Source organism: Hordeum vulgare, chromosome 3H (assembly GCF_904849725.1).
Source record: "Hordeum vulgare subsp. vulgare chromosome 3H, MorexV3_pseudomolecules_assembly, whole genome shotgun sequence".
Lineage (NCBI taxonomy): Eukaryota > Viridiplantae > Streptophyta > Magnoliopsida > Poales > Poaceae > Hordeum > Hordeum vulgare.
The window spans coordinates 79,495,214-79,517,779 of record NC_058520.1 but is presented as its reverse complement, the minus strand read 5'-3'; the positions used below and the strand labels follow the sequence as shown (position 1 = coordinate 79,517,779).

The 22,566-nt window shown below is 47.1% G+C and overlaps 2 protein-coding genes across 2 annotated transcripts; both read right to left on the bottom strand.

Moving 5' to 3' along the window:
- Window positions 1-15,979: 15,979 nt before the first annotated feature.
- Window positions 15,980-17,092, bottom strand: LOC123443050 (DCC family protein At1g52590, chloroplastic). Its single transcript, XM_045119281.1, has 3 exons — window positions 16,491-17,092; window positions 16,305-16,397; window positions 15,980-16,226 (listed from the first exon to the last, which is right to left on the bottom strand). The coding sequence occupies exons 1-3, from the start codon at window positions 16,853-16,855 to the stop codon at window positions 16,136-16,138; spliced, it is 549 nt and encodes a 182-aa protein (XP_044975216.1). The 5' UTR covers window positions 16,856-17,092; the 3' UTR covers window positions 15,980-16,135.
- Window positions 17,093-17,183: 91 nt separating this feature from the next.
- LOC123443051 (uncharacterized protein At2g34160-like) lies at window positions 17,184-19,709 on the bottom strand. Its single transcript, XM_045119282.1, has 5 exons — window positions 19,377-19,709; window positions 19,212-19,260; window positions 17,944-18,006; window positions 17,562-17,626; window positions 17,184-17,446 (listed from the first exon to the last, which is right to left on the bottom strand). The coding sequence occupies exons 1-5, from the start codon at window positions 19,569-19,571 to the stop codon at window positions 17,357-17,359; spliced, it is 462 nt and encodes a 153-aa protein (XP_044975217.1). The 5' UTR covers window positions 19,572-19,709; the 3' UTR covers window positions 17,184-17,356.
- Between the last annotated feature and the right edge of the window lie 2,857 nt (window positions 19,710-22,566).

Here is a 22,566-nt window from a genome sequence, read left to right as displayed (position 1 = left end):
GATCGGAGCCGCGTACCCTTTTAGAACGCTAAGCGGGAAGTGTTAAGAAATGCGGTTGATATAGTGGAACGTCTTCACGATCCAAATCGCAGTTTTCCCATGATCCATCCCGATCTAGCGTCGAACGGACGGCATCTCCGCGTTCACCACACGTACAGCTCGACGACAATCTCCGCCTTCTTGATCCAGCAAGAGGGGGTGGAGAGGTAGATGAGTTCTCCAATAGCGCAACAGCGTGACGGTGATGGTGGTGGAGCTATTCCAGCAGGGCTTTGCCTAAGCACCGTTGAAACTAGACTAGAGGAGAAACAGATCTAGAGAGAGGGCAGCACGTGGCTGATTTATGTGTCTCAAAACCTCTAGTATATATAGGAGGAGGGGAGAGGAGGCAGCCTTGGCCCCTACTCCAAGGAGAAGGGGTCAGCTGAACCCTACAAGGAAGAGTCCACCTTCCCACAAGGGAGGTGGACTACTTTGGGAGGACTCCTCCTTCCTTTCCTTTTAAAGGACTTTTGCCTTTTATCTCCACTCCTAGCCGCATGGGCTTTTGAGATAGGCTTAGGTCAGCCCACCAGGGGCTGGTCCACTTCCTCTCACAGCCCATAAGGCTCTTGGGTCGTCACACCCCTCCCGGTGGTCCCCGGCACCCTCCTGGCACTCCCGGTACACTACCCATGAGCCCGAAACTTTTCAAGTGACCAAAACAGGACTTCCTATATATCAGTCTTTACCTCCGGACCATTTTGGAGCTCCTCGTGACGTCCAGGATCTAAAATGGGACTCCGAACAACCTTCGGTCACCAACACCTATAACTCAACAATACCGAAACGTCACCGAACCTTAAGTGTGCAGACCCTGCGGATTCGAGAACTATGTAGAAATGACTTGAGACACTCTCCGGTCAATAACCAATAGCGGGACCTGGATGCCCATATTGGCTCCTACATATTCTACGAAGATCTTTATCGGTTGAACCTCTATGTCAAGGATTAAGTTAATCCCATATACTGTTCCCTTTGTCCTTCGGTATGTTACTTGCCCGAGATTCGATCGTCGTGTTGGAATTATGCCCTAAAGGCAATGACAAATAAGTTATTATTATAATTCCTGTATCAAGATAATCATTTATTATCCATGCTATAATTGTATTAAATGAAGACTTAGATACATGTGTGGATACATAGACAAAACACTGTCCCTAGGAAGCCTCTAGTTGGCTGGCCAGTTGATCAAGGATGGTCAAGGTCTTCTGACTACGTACAAGATGTTGTTGCTTGATAACTGGATCACATCATTGAGTGAATCATGTGATGGACTAGACCCAAACTAGTGAACGTAGCATGTTGAGCGTGTCATTTTGTTGCTACTATTTTCTGCGTGTCAAGTATTTATTCCTATGACCATGAGATCATATAACTCAGTGGCACCGGAGGAATGCCTTGTGTGTATCAAACGTCACAACGTAACTACGTGACTATAAAGATGCTCTACAGGTATCTCCGAAGGTGTCCGTTGAGTTAGTATGGATCAAGACTGGGATTTGTCACTCCGTGTGACGGAGAGGTATCTCGGGGCCCACTCGGTAATACAACATCACACACAAGCCTTGCAAGCAATGTGACTTAATGTAAGTCACGGGATCTTGTATTACGGAACGAGTAAAGAGACTTGCCGGTAAACGAGATTGAAATAGGTACTCGGATACTGACGATCGAATCTCGGACAAGTAACATACCGAAGGACAAAGGGAATGATATACGGGATTATATGAATCCTTAGCACTGAGGTTCAACCGATAAGATCTTCGTAGAATATGTAGGATCCAATATGGGCATTCAGGTCCCGCTATTGGATATTGACCGACGAGTCCCTCGGGTCATGTCTACATAGTTCTCGAACCCGCACGGTCTGCACACTTAAGGTTCGGTGATGTCTTATGCGTATTTGAGTTATATGGTTGGTTACCGAATGTTGTTCAGAGTCCCGAATGGGATCACAGACATCACGAGGGTTTCCGTAATGGTCCGGAAACGAAGATTGATATATAGGATGACCTCATTTGATTACCGGAAAGTTTTCAGACATTACCAGGAATGTACCAGGAGTGATGAATGGGTTCCGGATGTTCACCGGGGGGGCAGCCCACCCGGGGGAAGCCGATAGGCCTTAGGGGTGCCGCACCATCCCTTAGTGGGCTGGTGGGACAGCCCAAGAGGCCCTATGCGCGGGAGATAAAGAAATCAAAGGAAAAAGAAAAAAAAAGGGGAAGTGGGAAGGTGGAGAAGGACTCCACTTTCAAATCCTAGTTGAACTAGGATTGGAGGAGGAGGACTCCTCCCCTTGGTTCGGCCGACCCCTTGGGGCCCCTTGAGCCTCAAGGCAGGTCCCTCCCCCTGCCTCCTATATATACTGGGGTATTAGGGCTGATTTGAGACAACTTTGCCACGGCAGCCCGACCACATACCTCCACGGTTTTTCCTCTAGATCGTATTTCTACGGAGCTCGGGCGGAGCCCTGCTGGGATAGATCACCACCAACCTCCGGAGCGCTGTCATGCTGCTGGGGAACTCATCTACCTCTCCGTCTCTCTTGCTGGATCAAGAAGGCCAAGATCATCGTCGCGCTGTACGTGTGCTGAACGCGGAGGTGTCGTCCGTTCGGCACTAGATCAGAGCGGATCGTGGGACGGATCACGGGACGGTTCGTGGGACGGTTCGCGGGGCGAATCGAGGGACATGAGGACGTTCCACTACATCAACCGCGTTTCTTAACGCTTCCTGCTGTGCGATCTACAAGGTTAGGTAGATCGGAAATCCCCTCTCGTAGATGGACATCACCATGATAGGTATTGCGTGTGCGTAGGAAATTTTTTGTTTCCCGTACCACGTTCCCCAACAGTGGCATCATGAGCTAGGTTCATGCATAGATGTCATATCGAGTAGAACACAAAAGTTTTTGTGGGCGGTGATGTGCGATTTGCTGCCCTCCTTAGTCTTTTCGTGATTCCGCGGTATTGTTGGATGGAAGCGGCTCGGACTGACATTACCCGTACGCTTACGAGAGACGGGTTTCATCGCTACGAGCAACCCCGTTGCTCAAAGATGACTGGCGAGTGTCGGTTTCTCCAACTTTAGTTGAATCGGATTTGACCGAGGAGGTCCTTGGAGAGAGGTTAAATAGCAATTCATACATCCCCGTTGTGGTGTTTGCGTAAGTAAGATGCGATCCTGCTAGATACCCATGGCCACCACGTAAAACATGCAACAACAATTAGAGGACGTCTAACTTGTTTTTGTAGGGTATGCTTGTGATGTGATATGGCCGATGATGTGATGTGATATATTGGATGTATGAGATGATCATGTTGTAATAGTTAATATCGACTTGCACGTCGATGGCACGGCAACCAGCAGGAGCCATAGGGTTGCCTTTAAACTAATGTTTGTGCTTGCAGATGCATTCACTATATTGCTAGGACGTAGCTTTAGTAGTAATAGCATGAGTAGAACGACAACCCCGATGGCGACACGTTGATGGAGACCATGGTGTGGCGCCGGTGACAAGAAGGTCGTGCCACTGCTTTGGTGATGGAGATCAAGAAGCACATGATGATGGCCATATCATGTCACTTATGAATTGCATGTGATGTTAATCCTTTCATGCACCTTATTTTGCTTAGAACGACGGTAGCATTATGAGGTGATCTCTCACAAAAAATTCATGACGAAATTGTGTTCTCCCCGACTGTGCACCGTTGCTACAGTTCGTCGTTTCGAGACACCACGTGATGATCGGGTCTGATAGATTCAACGTTCACATACAATGGGTGCAAAACAGTTGCACACGCGGAACACTCGGGTTAAGCTTGACGAGCCTAGCATATGCATACATGGCCTCGAAACACATGAGACCGAAAGGTCGATCATGAATCATATAGTTGATATGATTAGCATAGGGATGCTTACCACTGAAAGTATCCTCAACTCACGTGATGATCGGACTTGAGCTAGTGGAACTGGATCATGAACCACTCAAATGACTAGAGAGATATACTTTTTGAGTGGGACTTTAGCAAGTAATTTGATTAGTTAAACTCTAATTATCTTGAACATAGTCTAAGTCCACTTTGAAAATATTTGTGTTGTAGATCAATGGCTCACGCGACAGTCACCCTGAATTTTAATACGTTCCTAGAGAAAGCTAAGTTGAAAGATGATGGAAGCAACTTTGTAGACTGGGCTCGTAATCTTAAGTTGCTCCTGCAAGCTGGGAAGAAGTATTATGTCCTTAATGTTGCGCTAGGAGATGAACCACCCACCGTGGCTGACCAAGATGCTAAGAACGCTTGGTTAGCACGCAAGGAGGACTACTCAGTAATTCAATGTGCAGTCTTGTATGGCTTAGAGCCGGGACTTCAACGTCGCTTTAAGCATCATGGAGCATATGAGATGTTCCATGAGTTGAAGTTTATCTTTCAGAAGAACGCCCGGATCGAGAGGTATGAGACCTCTGATAAATTCTATGCTTGAAAAATGGAGGAGAACTCGTTTGTCAGTGAACATGTGCTCAAAATGTCTGGGTACTCAAACCGTCTAGCTGAGCTAGGCATTGAACTCCCGCAAGAGGCTATCACTGACAGAATTCTTCAATCACTACCACCAAGCTATAAGAGCTTTGTGTTGAACTATAACATGCAAGGGTTGAACAAGTCACCCGGCGAGTTATTCGCGATGCTGAAAGTCGCAGAGTCAGACCTCCGTAAAGAGCATCAAGTGTTGATGGTGAATAAGACCACTAGTTTCAAGAGAAACGACAAAGGAAAGAAGGGTAATTCAAAGAAGAGCGGCAAGCCTGTTGCCAATCCGACGAAGAAGCCCATAGCTGGACCTAAGCCTGAAACGGAGTGCTATTATTGCAAGGATATGGGTCACTGGAAGCGCAACTGCCCCAAGTATCTGGCTGATAAGAAGGCGGCCAAGGAAAAATTAGGTATATTCGATATACATGTTATTGATGTGTACTTAACCATCTCTCGTAGTAGTGTCTGAGTATTTGATATCGGTTCTGTTGCTCATATTTGCAACTCGAAACAGGAACTGCGGAATAAGCGAAGGCTCGCGAAGGATGAAGTGATGATGCGCGTGCGAAATGGTTCCAAGGTTGATGCAATCGCCGTCGGCACAATTTCACTTCAGTTACCATCAGGATTAGTTATGAACTTAAATAAATGTTATTTAGTGCCTGCGTTAAGCATGAACATTATATCTGGATCTTGTGTATTGCGAGACGGTTACTCGTTTAAGTCAGAGAATAATGGTTGTTCTATTTCTATGAGTAATATCTTTTATGGTCATGCACCCAATGTGAGAGGATTGTTCATATTGAATCTTGATAGTGATAATACATATATACATAACATTGAGACCAAAAGAGTTATAGTTAACAATGATGGCGCCATGTTTTTATGGCACTGCCGCTTAGGTCACATTGTTGTAAAGCACATGAAGAAACTCCATACCGATGGACTTTTGGAGTCACTTGACTTTAATTCACTTGACACGTGCGAACCATGCCTCATGGGCAAGATGACTAAAACTCCGTTCTCCGGAACAATGGAGCGTGCAAGTGACTTTTTGGAAATCATACATACCGATGTGTGTGGTCCGATGAGTGTGGAGGCACGCGGCGGATATCGTTATTTTCTCACCTTCACTGACGATTTGAGTAGATATGGTTATATCTACTTGATGAAGCACAAGTCTGAAACATTTGAAAAGTTCAAAAAATTTCAGAGTGAAGTTGAAAATCATCTTAACAAGAAGATCAAGTTCCTGCAGTCTGATCGTGGGGGTGAATATCTGAGTTTCGAGTTTGGTGCTCACTTAAGACAATGTGCAATTGTTTCACAATTGACACCGCTTGGAACACCACAGCGTAATGGTGTGTCGGAACGTCGTAATCGTACTTTATTAGAGATGGTGTGATCTATGATGTCTCTTACCGATTTGCCGTTATCGTTTTGGGGTTATGCATTAGAAACAGCTGCATTCACTTTAAATAGGGCACCATCGAAATCCGTTGAGACGACACCATATCAGTTGTGGTATGGCAAAATACCAAAGTTGTCGTTTCTTAAAGTTTGGGGATGTGATGCTTATGTCAAAAAGCTTCAGCCTAAAAAGCTGGAACCCAAAGCGGAAAAGTGCGTCTTCATAGGTTACCCAAAAGAGACAGTTGGGTATACCTTCTATCTCAAATCCGAGGGAAAAGTGTTTGTTGCTAAGAACGGAGCTTTTCTCGAGAAGGAGTTTCTCTCAAGAGAATTGAGTGGGAGGAAGGTAGAACTTGATGAGGTTGTCGAACCTCTCATCGCTATGGATGGTGGGCAGGGCAAGGGGAAACCCCTGTCGTTGCGACGCCGGTTGAGGAGAAAGTTAATGATGATGATCATGAGACTCCGAATCAAGTTTCTGTCGGGCCTCGCAGGTCGACGAGACCGCGTACTACTCCAGAGTGGTACGGTAATACCGTCTTATCAATTATGTTGTTGGACAACAATGAGCCTGCGAATTATGAAGAAGCAATGGTGGGCCCGGATTCCAACAAATGGCTGGAGGCCATGAAATCCGAGATAGGATCTATGTATGAAAACAAAGTGTGGACTTTGGAAGTACTACCTGAAGGCCACAAGGCTATTCAGAACAAATGGATCTTTAAGGAGAAGACGAACGCTGACGGTAATGTGACCATTTATAAAGCTCGACTTGCGGCAAAGGGTTTTTCACAAGTTCAAGGAATTGACTACGATGAGACATTCTCACCCGTAGCGATGCTTAAGTCTGTCCGAATAATGTTAGCGGTAGCTGCATTTTTCGATTATGAAATCTGGCAGATGGATGTCAAAACGGCGTTCCTTAACGGTTTCCTTAAGGAAGAGTTGTATATGATGCAACCCGAAGGTTTTGACGATCCTAAAAATGCTAACAAAGTGTGCAAGCTCCAGCGATCCATTTATGGACTCGTGCAAGCATCTTGGAGTTGGAATAAATGCTTTGATGAGGTGATCAAAGCATTTGGGTTTATACAGGTGGTTGGAGAATCCTGTATTTACAAGAAAGTGAGTGGGAGCTCTGTGGCGTTCCTAATACTATATGTGGATGACATATTACTGATTGGAAACGGCGTGGAGCTTTTGGAGAGCATAAAGGATTACTTGAATAAAAGTTTCTCTATGAAGGACCTAGGAGAAGCTGCTTACATTCTAGGCATAAAGATCTATACGGATAGATCAAAACGCGTGATAGGACTTCCACAAAGCACGTACCTTGATAAAGTTTTGAAGAGGTTCAACATGGAACAGTCCAAGAAGGGGTATTTGCCAGTTTTACAAGGTACGAGATTGAGTAAGACTCAGTGCCCAGCAACTGATAAATATAGAGAGCATATGAGTACCGTTCCCTATGCTTCAGCCATAGGTTCTATCATGTATGCAATGCTGTGCACTAGACCAGACGTTAGCCTAGCCATAAGTATGGCAGGCAGGTTCCAGAGTAATCCAGGAGTGGATCACTGGACGGCGGTCAAGAATATCCTGAAGTACCTGAAAAGGACTAAGGAGATGTTTCTCGTATATGGAGGTGACAAAGAGCTCTCCATAAAAGGTTACGTCGATGCAAGCTTTGACACAGATCCGGACGACTCTAAGTCGCAGACCGGATACATATTTATTCTTAATGGGGGTGCGGTAAGCTGGTGCAGTTCCAAGCAAAGCGTTGTAGCTTATTCTACATGTGAAGCGGAGTACATGGCTGCCTCAGAGGCAGCTAAGGAGGGTGTCTGGATGAAGCAGTTCATGACGGATCTTGGAGTGGTGCCGAGCGCACTGAATCCAATAACCCTGTTTTGTGACAACACGGGTGCCATTGCCTTAGCAAAGGAACCACGGTTTCACAAGAAGACCAGACACATCAAACAACGCTTCAACCTCATTCGCGACTATGTCGAGGAGGAGGACATGAATATCTGCAAAGTGCACACGGATCTGAATGTGGCACACCCGCTACCTAAACCTCTTCCACGGGCAAAGCATGATCAACACCAGAACTGTATGGGTGCTAGGTTTATTACAATGTAATTCGCATGACGATGTGAGGACTAGATTATTGACTCTAGTGCAAGTGGGAGACTGTTGGAATTATGCCCTAGAGGCAATGATAAATAAGTCATTATTATAATCCCTGTATCAAGATAATCGTTTATTATCCATGTTATAATTGTATTAAATGAAGACTTAGATACATGTGTGGATACATAGACAAAACACTGTCCCTAGCAAGCCTCTAATTGGCTAGCCAGTTGATCAAGGATAGTCAAGGTCTTCTGACTATGTACAAGATGTTGTTGCTTGATAACTGGATCACATTATTGAGTGAATCATGTGATGGACTAGACCCAAACTAGTGAACGTAGCATGTTGATCGTGTCATTTTGTTGCTACTGTTTTCTGCGTGTCAAGTATTTATTCCTATGACCATGAGATCATATAACTCACTGGCACCGGAGGACTGCCTTGTGTGTATCAAACGTCACAACGTTACTGGGTGACTATAAAGATGCTCTACAGGTATCTTCAAAGGTATCTGTTGAGTTAGTATGGATCAAGACTGGGATTTGTCACTCTGTGTGACGGAGAGGTATCTCGGGGCCCACTCGGTAATACAACATCACACACAAGCCTTGCAAGCAATGTGACTTAATGTAAGTCACGGGATCTTGTATTACAGAACGAGTAAAGAGACTTGCCGGTAAACGAGATTGAAATAGGTATGCGGATACTGACGATCGAATCTCGGGCAAGTAACATACCGAAGGACAAAGGGAATGACATACGGGATTATATGAATCCTTGGCACTGAGGTTCAATCGATAAGATCTTCGTGGAATATGTAGGATCCAATATGGGCATCCAGGTCCGTTATTGGATATTGACCGAGGAGTCCCTTCGGTCATGTCTACATAGTTCTCGAACCCGCAGGGTCTGCACACTTAAGGTTCGGTGATGTCTTATGCGTATTTCAGTTATATGGTTGGTTACCGAATGTTGTTCGGAGTCCCGGATGGGATCACAGACGTCACGAGGGTTTCCAGAATGGTCCAGAAACGAAGATTGATATATAGGATGACCTCATTTGATTACCGGAAAGTTTTCGGACATTACCAGGAATGTACCGGGAGTGACGAATGGGTTCCGGATGTTCACCGGGGGGGCAGCCCACCCGGGGGAAGCCCATAGGCCTTAGGGGTTCCGCACCATCCCTTAGTGGGCTGGTGGGACAGCCCAAGAGGCCCTATGCGCGGGAGATAAAGAAATCAAAGGAAAAAAAGGGGAAGTGGGAAGGTGGAGAAGGACTCCACTTTCCAATCCTAGTTGGACTAGGATTGGAGGAGGAGGACTCCTCCCCTTGGTTCGGCCGACCCCTTGGGGCCCCTTGAGCCTGAAGGCAGGTCCCTCCCCCTCCCTCCTATATATACTGGGGTATTAGGGCTGATTTGAGACAACTTTGCCACGACAGCCCGATCACATACCTCCACGGTTTTTCCTCTAGATCGTATTTCTACGGAGCTCTGGCGGAGCCCTGCTGGGATAGATCACCACCAACCTCCGGAGCACCGTCATGCTGCCGGGGAACTCATCTACCTCTCCGTCTCTCTTGCTGGATCAAGAAGGCCAAGATCATCGTCGCGCTGTATGTGTGCTGAACGCGGAGGTGTCGTCCGTTCGGCACTAGATCGGAGCGGATCGTGGGACGGATCACGGGACGGTTCGTGGGACGGTTCGCGAGGCGGATCGAGGGACGTCAGGGTACGTAGATCGGAAATCCCCTCTCGTAGATGGACATCACCATGATAGGTATTGCGTGTGCGTAGGAAAAATTTTGTTTCCTGTACCACGTTCCCCAACACGTCGGTATCTCCATACCTAGTTCAATCTCGTTACCAGCAAGTCTTTTTACTCGTTCCGTAATACAAGATCCCGTGGCTAACTCTTTAGTCACATTGCTTGCAAGGCTTGTTTGTGATGTTGTATTACCGAGTGGGCCCCGAGATACCTCTTCATCACACGGAGTGACAAATCTCAATCTTGATCCATGCCAACCCAACAGACACCTTCTGAAATACCTGTATAGCACCTTTATAGTCACTCAGTAACGTTGCGACGTTTGATACACACAAGGTATTCCTCCGGTGTCCGGGAGTTGCATGATCTCATGGTCATAGGAACATATACATTGACATACAAAAAACAGTAGCAATAAACACACACGATCATATGCTACGTTTATAGTTTGGCTCTTGTCCATCACATCATTCTCCTAATGATGTGATCCCATTATCAAGTGACAACACTTGTCTATGGCCAGGAAACCTTGACCATCTTTGATCAACGAGCTAGTCAACTATAGGCTCACTAGGGACAATGTGTTGTCTATGTATCCACATATTTATTTAAGTTTCCAATTAATACAATTCTAGCATGGATAGTAAACGATTATCATGAACAAGTAAATATAATAATAACCAATTTATTATTGCCTCTAGAGCATATTTCCAACACCGGCTCCATCAGCGACGGAGCGGCCCCTCAGCAGAGGAGGGGGGGAGTTAGGGCGGCCTCGTGGAGGCGAAGATGTGTGACACGGTCGGTGAGGCCAAGTGCCTGGAGCGACCAGGTGTCGACGCGAATTCAAGCGGGGCGGACAGCCATGGCGGATGCAAGGCGGTGGAGTAGCACACGGGCTTCCGACGAGGGCGTCAGGAGTGCGGACTGCGGTGCTTCTTCTTGGTCATCCTTCTCCTCCACATCCGAGTGTGAGAGGTTGAGGTTGGGGAGCGCTGGGAGAGCGGGCGTGGGCGCGGCGACCTCGATCTCCTCTGTCTTCACCTTCAGCATGAGTTGATGACGAGTCGGGGCTTGAGCGCGTCCAGGGGGACTGCAGCCGGCGGTGAGGATAACTAAGGCAGTGGATCGTAGCCCGGTAGGTTGAAGTGCTCCGAGTCTTCGTCAGATGGCATCGGAGACGGGAGACGCGACCGTACCCATATCCTGTGCAAGAATACATCAGTGGATGCGGAGGCGGAACCGCGACTTCCTTGTCGTAGAAGAAGCGGTCTGGGTCATCGAGGAGCCATCTGGCACTTGGTCCGGCAAACATCCACTCCATTGGTGTGTACACCGACGGAGAAGGCGGCACTTAGGCGTCATCTCTTGTGATGTTGGAGGCAGAGGCCTTATCCTCGATCCCAACCTTTGCAGCGGCGTTCGGCACTACAACAACTTGTTCGTCAACCATGTTCGGCACTAAGGCAACCTGTTCGTCAACAACATTTGATCCGGCAGCAACCTCATGAGGCATGACTAGGACCTTTTCACTGGGTTCAACGACCACTCGACGGTGGACATGATGGAAGTGTTGGCGATGCGCATGGCGGCGGCGGAGGTGGATGCCACCACCAGGGCCATATCTATGACGGGGAACATGGTATGGTGCCCTGTGGTGGCGGCGGCCACTGTTCCAGTTCGGGCGACGCTGATGACGTCGGCCGAAGTTCCAGCTACGAGTGGCGGCCAGACCGAAGGTCCGACGAGGAAGACGGAAGCCACGGTGCTCCCTGGCCACAAACCTGGCAAAAGCAAAAGCAAGATCCGACTGAGAATCCATCTCTTCTCACCTTTCTTCTCTCATGTAGCCTATTCTCTCTGTACTAGAGCGATGTGTGCTTGATAACGTGAAGAGAAAAGAGTGAGATTGAAGTGAAAAGAATGTTTTCATTGATGTTGTGTTCATGTATATATATGGCTTGAACAGGTTCTTACAATATCGGTTACATTAATTTGCGTCATTTTAGAAAGACACGACGACTGTTTAAAAAGATATGACGATGGTTCGCTATCTACTGCGTCTGGACGACGCTAGGATTCTAACGACCTGTTAGAATATACTAATGAATATGCTAACTGCCTATTTAGCCTTTTTTAGAAAAGGAGGATGACCCCCGGCCTCTGCATCTGGAAGATGCATGCGGCCATTTTATTGATTATTCTCGAGGACCTTACAAAGCAGTACAACGATATGCCTGAATCCGCCATCTTGACAACATGTGATGTTACTCCTATCCATATGATGAAGGGGTGCAAGCTGGACCAAATACCCAGACCTCTCACCTAAGCCTAACATCTAATCTGCCTATTTAGCCTAATTTACAGTTATTTAATTCCTAACAAAGAGATTGCAAATGAATGCAAAAGATACTATTAGATGACCCAAAATATAAATCAAACTATTTATTCAAAGGTTCGCATTCAACTAATTAGGTATGACGGTCTTAATCATTTCTTGGATTCATTTATATGCATTCTCGCACATAGAAACGCACAGGCGTTCTACTAGTAGGCACTAGATGGGTGGCAATACAAGCACATATCCCATCTCATGTGTCTCTACACTAAGTAATGAGGTGGGTTGGTTCACATTCTAGGGTAGCAGTTTCGATGAGACGTTGCGGGGCTCCCTGAATTTGCAATCGCTCCAATGTCGAGGCACACCTTCGAGAAGAATGGAAGTCTTCCCGGTTTGGAGTAGGCTTTCGACCCAGGAGCACCATTTTGCTAGGAATTAACCATGGGTGAGAAGTTGTAGGAGGATCAAAAACTTGTTTTTTTTTTTTTTTGAGCCGAGGATCAAAAACTGGCTGACACACACACACACACACGCGTGAGTCAGCTAGAAACGCTGCCGGTCGCGGGAGCATTCATCGGTAAGCATCAAAGTAAAAACGCGCGATCTTGGAAAATTCAAGCAAGAAGGCGATCCTGGTGCGTGATCAACACACATGCATGGCATTAGTTGGGGGGAAAAATCCCAACTACGCCATCCAAGCGTCCGTCCCGCGATCCCTTGCCGCCGCAACGCAACGATATTCTCTGTATCTTGTTCTGCAAGGGAACGAATACTACACTTTCTAAATCAATAAAATCAAGCCATCGCAACTTGCAAGACGAGGGAGGGACGCGATTAATTACATGCTGGAAACGGCGTACGTCGCATTCTTGCCATGACTCATGAGCGCGCAGACGTATGTATGCAGCTAGCTAGCTGCGCGAGGTAACCGCATGGCATTTTTGGGGCGCTCGCGTACAGCTACCTATTTCCTGTTTCAAGCGGAGAAAGGACAGGCGGCCGCGGTCTCCTGCGTTGATTTGGATATATGTAATATCCACGGCATTACTGCCACGACAAACAAGAGATTTTGACTTCAATTTTACCCCCATTTGCTGCTGCGCTCTCGATCGTCTCGCGCGTGCGTGTATAAATGGATGCACGTGATTGTTGGCGTCATCGGTACGACGACCGTGCTTACGACCTACTGCTACCCTTCTTCTTCGACCGATTCGATCAGCTGCTAATCGTGGTACCACCGGTGATCATCATGGTATAGTACACGCGCCAGCTCTGCTCTACCAGCTCGGTCGAAAAGTATTTCATTCCATCTCACTTGACTGACGTACAGATCTTGAAAATGGCAGAGGGCCGTGCTGCTGCTTCTCGTGGTATCGGCCGCAGTTGGATCTGCGGCGGCGGCGGCGGAGGCGGCTGGGCTATGGAAACGGGGAGGAACTCGACACAGCGTCATGGCATTCCATGCCGCCGGGGACGGCGAGACGGATGATTCCAAGGTATCACAACAGCGTGCTCCTATGTGATTCTCGACGTGCATGCATGCACCTTCGTCACCACATCGCCGGTCAGATCAGATCTTTCCTAGTAGGAGCACTTGCTTATCTGCATCATATCCGTCTTGGTCTCGCCGGCATTCAGGCGTTCGAGGAGACATGGAACTCGGCTTGCAGTGACAGCGGCGGCGGGGCGACCGTGTACGTCCCTGCAGGCAGGACCTTCTTGCTGGGAGAGATCAGGTTGCAAGGACCCTGCAAGTCACCAATCACCGTGCAGGTAACAAACATCCGTACGTCGACGGCGATCAGGCCGTCCTGGATCATCCATCTACTTCTCATCTACTCTACTTCTCTAGTCCCTGTAAGAAGAAATAGCACAATATGACCGAGGTTGGTGTGCCTGTGCAGGTGGACGGGGACATCGTGGCGCCAAACTCCCTCTGGAAGCAGAAGCCATCAAGCCTCCTGACCTTCTACAGGGTCGATAACCTGACGGTGGACGGCGGCGGCCAGATCGACGGCCGAGGCGCGCCGTGGTGGCACTGCTACAACCAAAAGGTAACAACAACATACCCCGTGGTGGCAAACAAACATGGTCGTTGCTTCTTCATTCTACTATCTTCATATATACATTGTCCACAACCTGACGCCCCTCCCTCTCTTTCGTTCCCACAGAAATGCCGTTACCGGCCACAGGTAAGCGCACACACAATCGCTCTTCCAATTGTCGGTCTAACAATACCCCTTTCAGTTTCTGTCTGGAACCACTAGTCAGACGTGCGTGTGTGTGTGTGTGTGAGACGTGCGTGTGCGTGTGTGTGTGTGTTGAAATTCATCCAGGCTTGCACATACATGTAAACCAGTTGGTGTCATTCTCATTCTGCAACGATCTACGGGTAACCAACATACGCCTCAAGGACAGCGCCGACAAGCACATGAGCCTGTACGAGTGCAGCCAGGTGCAGGTGCACAACGTCTCCATCATGGCGCCCGGCGACAGCCCCAACACGGACGGGATCACCATGGGGGCCTCCAACCATGTCCGCATCTCCTCTTGCAACATCCACAGCGGTACCGTCCCACCTCCTTCAGTAGCTCCTGATATGATAAATAAGATGCAGCATACATGCGTGTTGCACTCTGGCCTCAAGGGTGTTTGCAACACTCCTGAAGCATGTTTGCAACACTGCTGCTGACTGACATAGATACATTGGACAAGTGCAGGAGATGATTGTGTGTCGATTCTAACGGGCACCACCGATGTCAACGTCACCGACGTCACGTGCGGGCCTGGCCATGGGATCAGGTATACAGATGCACAACACAGCCATGCTTATATATGCATGCCTGTGCTGACCAAGTGCAAAATATGTTCTTATGAGCATTCTCTAGTGAGTAGTAACATACATTGAGCAAGGCGGCCTTTTTTGATCTTATTGTGTAGTGTGGGAAGCCTTGGGGCCGCCCATGAAAAACCAGTGCTGGTGGAAAGAATTACAGTATCCAACTGCAGATTCTTCAATACGACGACCGGTGTCCGGATCAAATCGTGGCAGGTAACACTGAAGCAGCAGCATCTCCATGCCTTCTCTATGTTGTGCCTATGTGTGCCTTGCCTCAGTTCAAAGATTTCAACTGATGGTTGCATACACCATGTACTAGTATGTTCCCCTAACTTACATGGTGTTATGAGAAATGCAGGGAGGGCGAGGCATAGCGAACGGATTACTTTTCAGGGACCTCAACATGACTGAAGTACGGTATCCCATCGACATCAACCAGTTCTACTGCCCCCAGAGAAATTGTCCAGAACGGGTGAGGAAACCTACTCGATTGAATTCGATCACCACCACTACATCAGATGCATCCTTGAAGACAATGGTTGAAACTGAAAACCATATTGGTTGTGTTTGCAGGAAGGTGGCGTGGCCATAACGGACGCGAAGTTCATCAACATCCAGGGGACGTCCTCGAGGCAAGAGGCCATCAAGATCCGGTGCAGCAAAAGTGTGCCGTGCCACGGGATTTTTCTCGACAACGTTGACCTCTCTTGGGCCAACCACACTGCCCCAACAAAAGCCTGTATCGAAAATGCCCAAGGAAGCGTTGCGGGCACGGTGAAGCCACAAGTACGGTTCCGCGGCCCTTGATCCTGGGTGCTCTACGGCGTGAACATAGACACATAGTGCTTGGACATAGACAGAGGACCGGTGCAAAAATGCTTACCTTAGGTGAGCGCCATGTGAAGCAGGGTAGCAGTGCTAAAATTGGACTGGTTGTAATGATGGTGGTTAATGCCATCTCATATCTGTGATGCCTACAACTTCTCAATGTATGGCCATTCTCTATTCAACCTATAATATAAGCAAGAGCACCGAGGTGCTATCTGTGGCAGCAATTCAGAGTATCTCGCACGATTCTGTCTCTGACCGGCCGAAAACCACGTACCGGTTGTCCGCGACGTTGTCGTAGGCGAAGTCCCTCACAAACCTACCCATGGCATCGCAACGAATCAGTAATTGCTATGGTATATTGCAGTGGTTCAGTTGAGGAATTGAGCTTACTTACAGGGGGGCGATTTTGAGGAGCGCGGCGAGCTGCGGGAACGGCAGGTTGAGGTACTCCATTATCCTCAGCACGGCATCAGACTTGATGTATGACCTGAGGAGAAAAAGAAACCATTTCTGAAACATGGTCCATGGCTGGTGCCCATCGACAGTGGCAGAGCAGCTGGACGAGATTGGGTTTGGTTACCTGTCTTTCTCGACGAGGACAACGCTGGAGATGTCGTCGGGGCTTCTGCCGGACCGGCGCAGGAGCTTCCTCCCGGAGTCGCTCTGGAGGGGGATGTACCTGATGCTCCTGCCGGGGTCGTGCTCCCGCACGAACCGGACGCCGCCGTTGCAGAGGTTGCATACGCCGTCGAAGAGCATGATGGGCCTGGTGTCGGAGGGCTGGAAGAACTCGGCGTCCGTGGCCGCCTTCACCGGCTCCGCCGCCGCCGCACGCAGGCTCGCCCGCCGGAGTCCCCGCCCTCCCCTTCCCGCCGCCTGCCGCTGGAGCGAACGGACGGTGGCCGGGTAGTAGCTGCAGCAGTAGCTTCCGGCCATGGTTGCCATCCTCGGCAAGACAGCAGCTCCACTGCTCTCCTCTCCTCTCCTCTCCTCTCGTGCGATCGATGTGCTGTGCAGTGACTTGCTGGAACCTCTTCTCCTGGAAGCCGAACGCACGGTGCACCTCAGGGTACGTGGCACATCCAGCAACGGGTAATCTGGCCAGGGTAAAAGAGGTCTGCTGAAGGGAGCACGTTCAGCGCCGCACGCTCACGTTCCAATTAGCCACCTGGTTAACATTAACAGGGTGCACCACATTCACCCAAAGATTAGGAGGAGCAAACGGAGCACACGCGAAACAGATTATTTCCAGACAGCAGTTCGGGGAAAGAAATGCATGCGAAACAGATTTATCATCTGCCAAAGAGTTCACAAACACTGACACTACGACAATACAGTACAAGTTAAACAAGAACACGCGACGCATTGGTCTTCCAAGTTTTAAACAACAATGATGACAACAAAGTATAGCGACTGGACGCGGTCGCCACGGCTCTGTTTGGTTCTTCAGGCTTCCTCCTCGCCTTCTTCGGCATCTGCAGCAGCAGAGGCCATCAACTCGTCGAATTTCTCGCTCTTCCCCAATTCTATCTCGATCTGCATGAATACATCACCAAGTCAGTTTTACTTGTCAAGAAGTAGAATTCCATATGCAAGAGAAATGACACTGTGACAAACAAAGAGATAAGCCAAACTGGTGTTCCTCTCTGACCTTAGCCTTTTGGAATGGGCGGCCTCTCGATTCGTCGTTTATTTCCACCGTGGATGTCCTAATCTCTACACACATCAAGGTTAAAAGAGGAAAGTTCAGTGCACATAATGATAAATGGTAATGTTAACTTGCTGACATTCCCTGGGAGGGAGGCCCCAGAGAACACCCGTGATCAAACAACGGCAGTTTTCGCGACGAAATGCCTTCGAAAAATGAAAACTGCCACCCCCTAGAGTCGAATCGTTTTCGCAAAACCCCGCGCACGAACGTTCACCAGCTATTGGGGTCCATGATAAATGGGGACAATGTTCATGGCAGCAATGCTGGGAAAGATATATGATCAGACATAATCTGCATTACAGGGAAAGAATAGGATTCTTACTCTTCTCAACAGCAAGGCCGTTGTTCTTCAGAATCTCCGCCACAGTCACAACTGTCGCAATGGCTGCAAACACATCTTGGTTAGTGCCAACTTAAACAATATTGAAAACAGAAACTCAATGAATGCGCAAGTGCCACTAATAAGTCCAGATGGCAGCCCGTAACTTACATATGTAATCAGTTAATTTTACTTGACAATCCTAAAGACTCATGTGTTTTTCTACATCCATGTCAAAATGCCCATGGTTTGCAGCAGTAGTGGATTGGGTCATTATTATATGAGATTACTCAAGAGCGCGAGAGCAAAAGGGTCCATAGCATAATTGTTGTGGCTCCTGAGTAACACCTCCACCGCATTGCAGAAGTATTTTGTGGATAGGGTCATTGCTACATGAGATTACTCAAGAGCGCGAGAGCGAAAGGGTCCATGGCGTAATGGTTGTGGCTCCTGACTAGCACCTCCAGCGCATGGGTGTTCGATTCCCCATGGGAGCGAATTTCAGGGCTGGCTAAAAACCCTCCCTCGCTGGTAACCCTTATATATGCATGGCACCGGCAAGTGATAACCGTGGCAGCAGGCCTGTGTGTGCCGTGCACTCCTACCTGGGGTTAGTGATGGGACGCCGAGCCAGCCGCCGGCCTAGGTTGCGGTGCCACGCTGTGGGGCCTGCACAGTCAGGGTTCGGGGTGGGGGCAGTCTTTCCTCCACTGGCCGAGTACTCAAGAGCACGAGATACAATCCAATTGACTTATGCACAACTAAATACACAATATTCAGTTATGCAAACAGGCTTATCCCATGACAGAACACTAACGAGAACAGGTTAAGCAAGAAATATCACAGGAGAACCTTAGGGTGAGATTTTTGTTTATCAAATGAACCCAGCAGTTTCTGAAACTGGTAACACCACAGTCCAGGGCAATTGTAAGGGTTTAAGCAATGACCCGAAAGTCTGTAGTGGTTAACTACTCTATCTGTACCTAAATACTTGTAGTTGGGGAGAACTAGACAAGTATCTAGGTACAGAGGACAGCATAAAGAAATATTCCCCCAATGGTACAGAGGAAGTACATATCTAAGCTAGTACATTCCCTTATTACTGCAAAATCATTTGTCAAATTCGCGAAAACACGAGGCAGAAATCACACTGTAAATGGTGTAAAGGCAGCAATCCGATGGAGATTTAGATGATAGCAATCGGCGTTAACAAAATTACATCCCTACCGGCACTGAATCCAACCAGAGGCAAAGTGAGAAACATGACTCACCCATCCCGAGAGCGGAGAGCTCGACGTCGCCGTGCTGCTGCATATACCTCTGCAACAAACCAACCAACCAACCAACGGAGCAAAATCGTTTTCAGTGACGGCGCCCACTAATTAACGGGGATGAATCGAACCAAATCAAAAAGGCGGATTGGCCGGCACGGTTACCTTGGCGAGGTTGACATAGAAGAAGAGGGGCTTCTTCGTGTTGGACACCTGGATGCGGTTGCTGCTGCCGTTGGCGCCCCGCCTCGGCCCGTCCCCGCCGCCGCCGCCGGCGGCGGCGGCGGGCGGCGCGGCCGCCCCCTCGCCGTCCTCCACCTTGAGGCCCCTCACACCCTCCGTTATCTCCTCCACCGCCATGAGCGCTGGTTGGCTGCCTCGCCGCAAAGCTGGATCGATGGGATTTTTTTCTAGGTTTCAAGGTCTAGGCCGTGGTCTCCAACACGTTGCGTGCTGCGTTCGTAGGGAGAAACGAGCGGAGGCAGAGGAAGAAGGTAGGCAAACCGCAAACCCAACAATCGCATAACCCTACTTTGCTTGGGCTTGCCAGCGAGTCGAGCTTTGCAGGAATGTGAGCCGGCCCACTTGGCGGTAGTACACTGCCTCGTTTTCTTTCTTTTTTACCATGTTTTTACTTCGTTTTTAATTCTATTTTTCACTTTTAATTATACTTTAATATATTCTAAAAATATATGCTACAAATATATACTTTCATCAAAAATGATATGCATTTAAAAAAATTGGAGTGTGTATTAGAAATGTTTATCATATATTAAAAAAAAGAAATCTATTTATCATGTATACAAAAATATTAATAAAGCATTAGATATTGAATTGAAAAAGTACCTTAAAATGTTAGAAAGTCATGGTAAAGATGTTAAATGTGAATAAAAAAGTTAACAGTGCACTAAAAAATTATGAATTTGTTTTATCATTGTATATAAGAATGTTAATTAAGCATTTGGAAAAATGTTGAACAAGATTTTAAAAATGTTAATCAAGCATTTGAAAAATGTTAAAAATGTATAAAAATGACCATCCATTCTAAAAACATTTTAATCTTCCATTTGAAATCATGACAAAATATGAAAACCAAAAAATAGACAAAATAAACTAAAAGAAAAGAGAAATGGAAATAAAACTGAAGAAACAAATAAATAAAAGAACGAAAAATGGGGAAGAACATAAAAAAACCAAGAAATAAAGAAAATAAAAAATCGGTAAAACGGAGAAAGAAAGATAAAAAAGGGTAAAAACAAATAAAACCTTAAAAGCCATCTTGCACAAGATATAGCTCTCTGCCTGTTGCAGCCGGCCGACGACTAGGCTAGCCCATTTTCGTTTTAGTTTCTCTATATCTTTTCGGTTTCTAATTTTTTTCCTAATTCTTTTTTATCAAGTTTATAATTTTATAAAATAATGAAACATAAAAAAGTTCACTTTTCCTAAATTTGTTCAAAATCTTATAAAATGTTCCGTTTTTTAAATTTTGACAAAATAAAGAGATTTAAAAAAATAGGTTTCATATATTGTTGGCTAATATATATTTTTAAACTAAATCCGAAATAGATTTGAAAAATGTTCAAATTTTTGCAAAACAAAATCCAAAAAACAAGAAATGTTCATGTTTTCGAAACTTTTTCACAAGTTCGGAAAATGATCGTGTTTTCAAAAAAAAATACAAATTCAAAACATAGTTTGGGGAATCTCAAAAAGCACGTTCTCAGAAAGTTGTTCATCATTTCAAAAGTGTCCGCACATTCAAAATGGTAAGAATTACAGAAACAGTTTCAGTTTTTAAAATCATCGTTCACAAATTTTAAAAAATATTCACTTTCAAAAAAAATACTTTCTTGAAAAATATGTTTGGAATTTTGAAAACTGTTTAAATATGACGTGCCTTATAGTTCTTATACGATGCGCTACCTATTTTGACACGGAAGCTTACCAACTACAGTGGGCCACTAGGATCAACGGTGGTAAGTCTATAGTTTGATTCCTCATGCGCACAAGCCAGCTTGGATCAACGACAGTAGGTCCACGGTTCGATTCCTCGAGCGTGCATTTCTTGTTTTTGGAATTCTTGCGACACTATTGGCACGTTGTTGGGCAGGTCCAATTAGATGAGCCCCTGTGTGGCGTGTGTGTTGGACGGTAGCACATACTAAGAGCATCTCTATCAGACTCGTATAATCGTCGGAACTGTAAAATTTCAATGATTATACGAATTTGGGACCTTTCTTTGTGTCAGACAGGGTACTGTAAACGCGGCCTGGTATGTAAATATTTTGCGGTGGCCCGTAAATGCGACCGCTCGACCGCTATATCTGCGGGTTCGGTCGCTGGATGCAGGTCGAAACTCTATTCCACCGTCGGCGCCTTAGATCCGCCGCCGCGAAAAGTCCCCGCGCCTCACCGCTGGAGCCTCAGATCCGCTGCCTCACGCATCCATTCCGTCGCCTACTCGATCCATTCCACCGCCGAAGATGGCCTCCGACGGCCATAACAACAACGACCCCGAGAGGGCTCGTCGCGTCAGATTCGACGCTGCCCGGAAGCGCGCCGCCGGTGAAGATGGAGCCGAAGGCCGAGGCGAAGGAGGACATACAGCACCGCTGGAGGGAAGAGGAGATCGACACCGTGCTCTACGAGCAGGGTGTCGCGTCGGCCCTCGCCTTCGGCGCGCCGCGAAGCCACTGCGCAGGAGCGCATCTTCGAGCTCTCCTCCGACGAGGACGACGACAGAGTGTTGCCGCATGTACTACCGCACGATTTTTACGTAGTGCGGTAGGATAGTTAGTAGCTCCGATAAGCTTTGGTGAGCTCCAGAAGGTTAGCTTATCTCTACCCCCTTGTAGCTCTGGGTAGCACTTGTAAACTTTGAATGTAGTATGTATGGTCGTGAACTAAGTAATGAACTCTCAATGAATGTGATTATAATTTCCCCACGAATGCTTTTTCTAAATTATGCAGTTTCATGTACGAGGTATATTCTGCAGCGCAAGATTTCATTCCGTAAAACCGTGCTTCATCAAACTATAAATAACTTTTAAAGATCGCAAATATGCGGGGCCTGCTAGAGATGCTCTAAGTCCCATATCTCGCTTATAGCAGATGGAAGGAGCTTTCTTCTAAAAGACTTATTTTCCTAGCGTAGCTACTGGGCGGGTCTGATTCACTGTATTATCTCTGCTCCTTCATCCGGTGTAAGTTTCGTCAGTTTTGTTCTTTTGTCTAGTTATTGGTAAGACTTGTCTAGGTCTTATCCTTTTTCTATATATATTTTTGTTTTCTTTACTGCTTTTATTAGGATTTTTTATTTATTTTTCTCTTTTTTTATTCTTTTCTGGTTTTC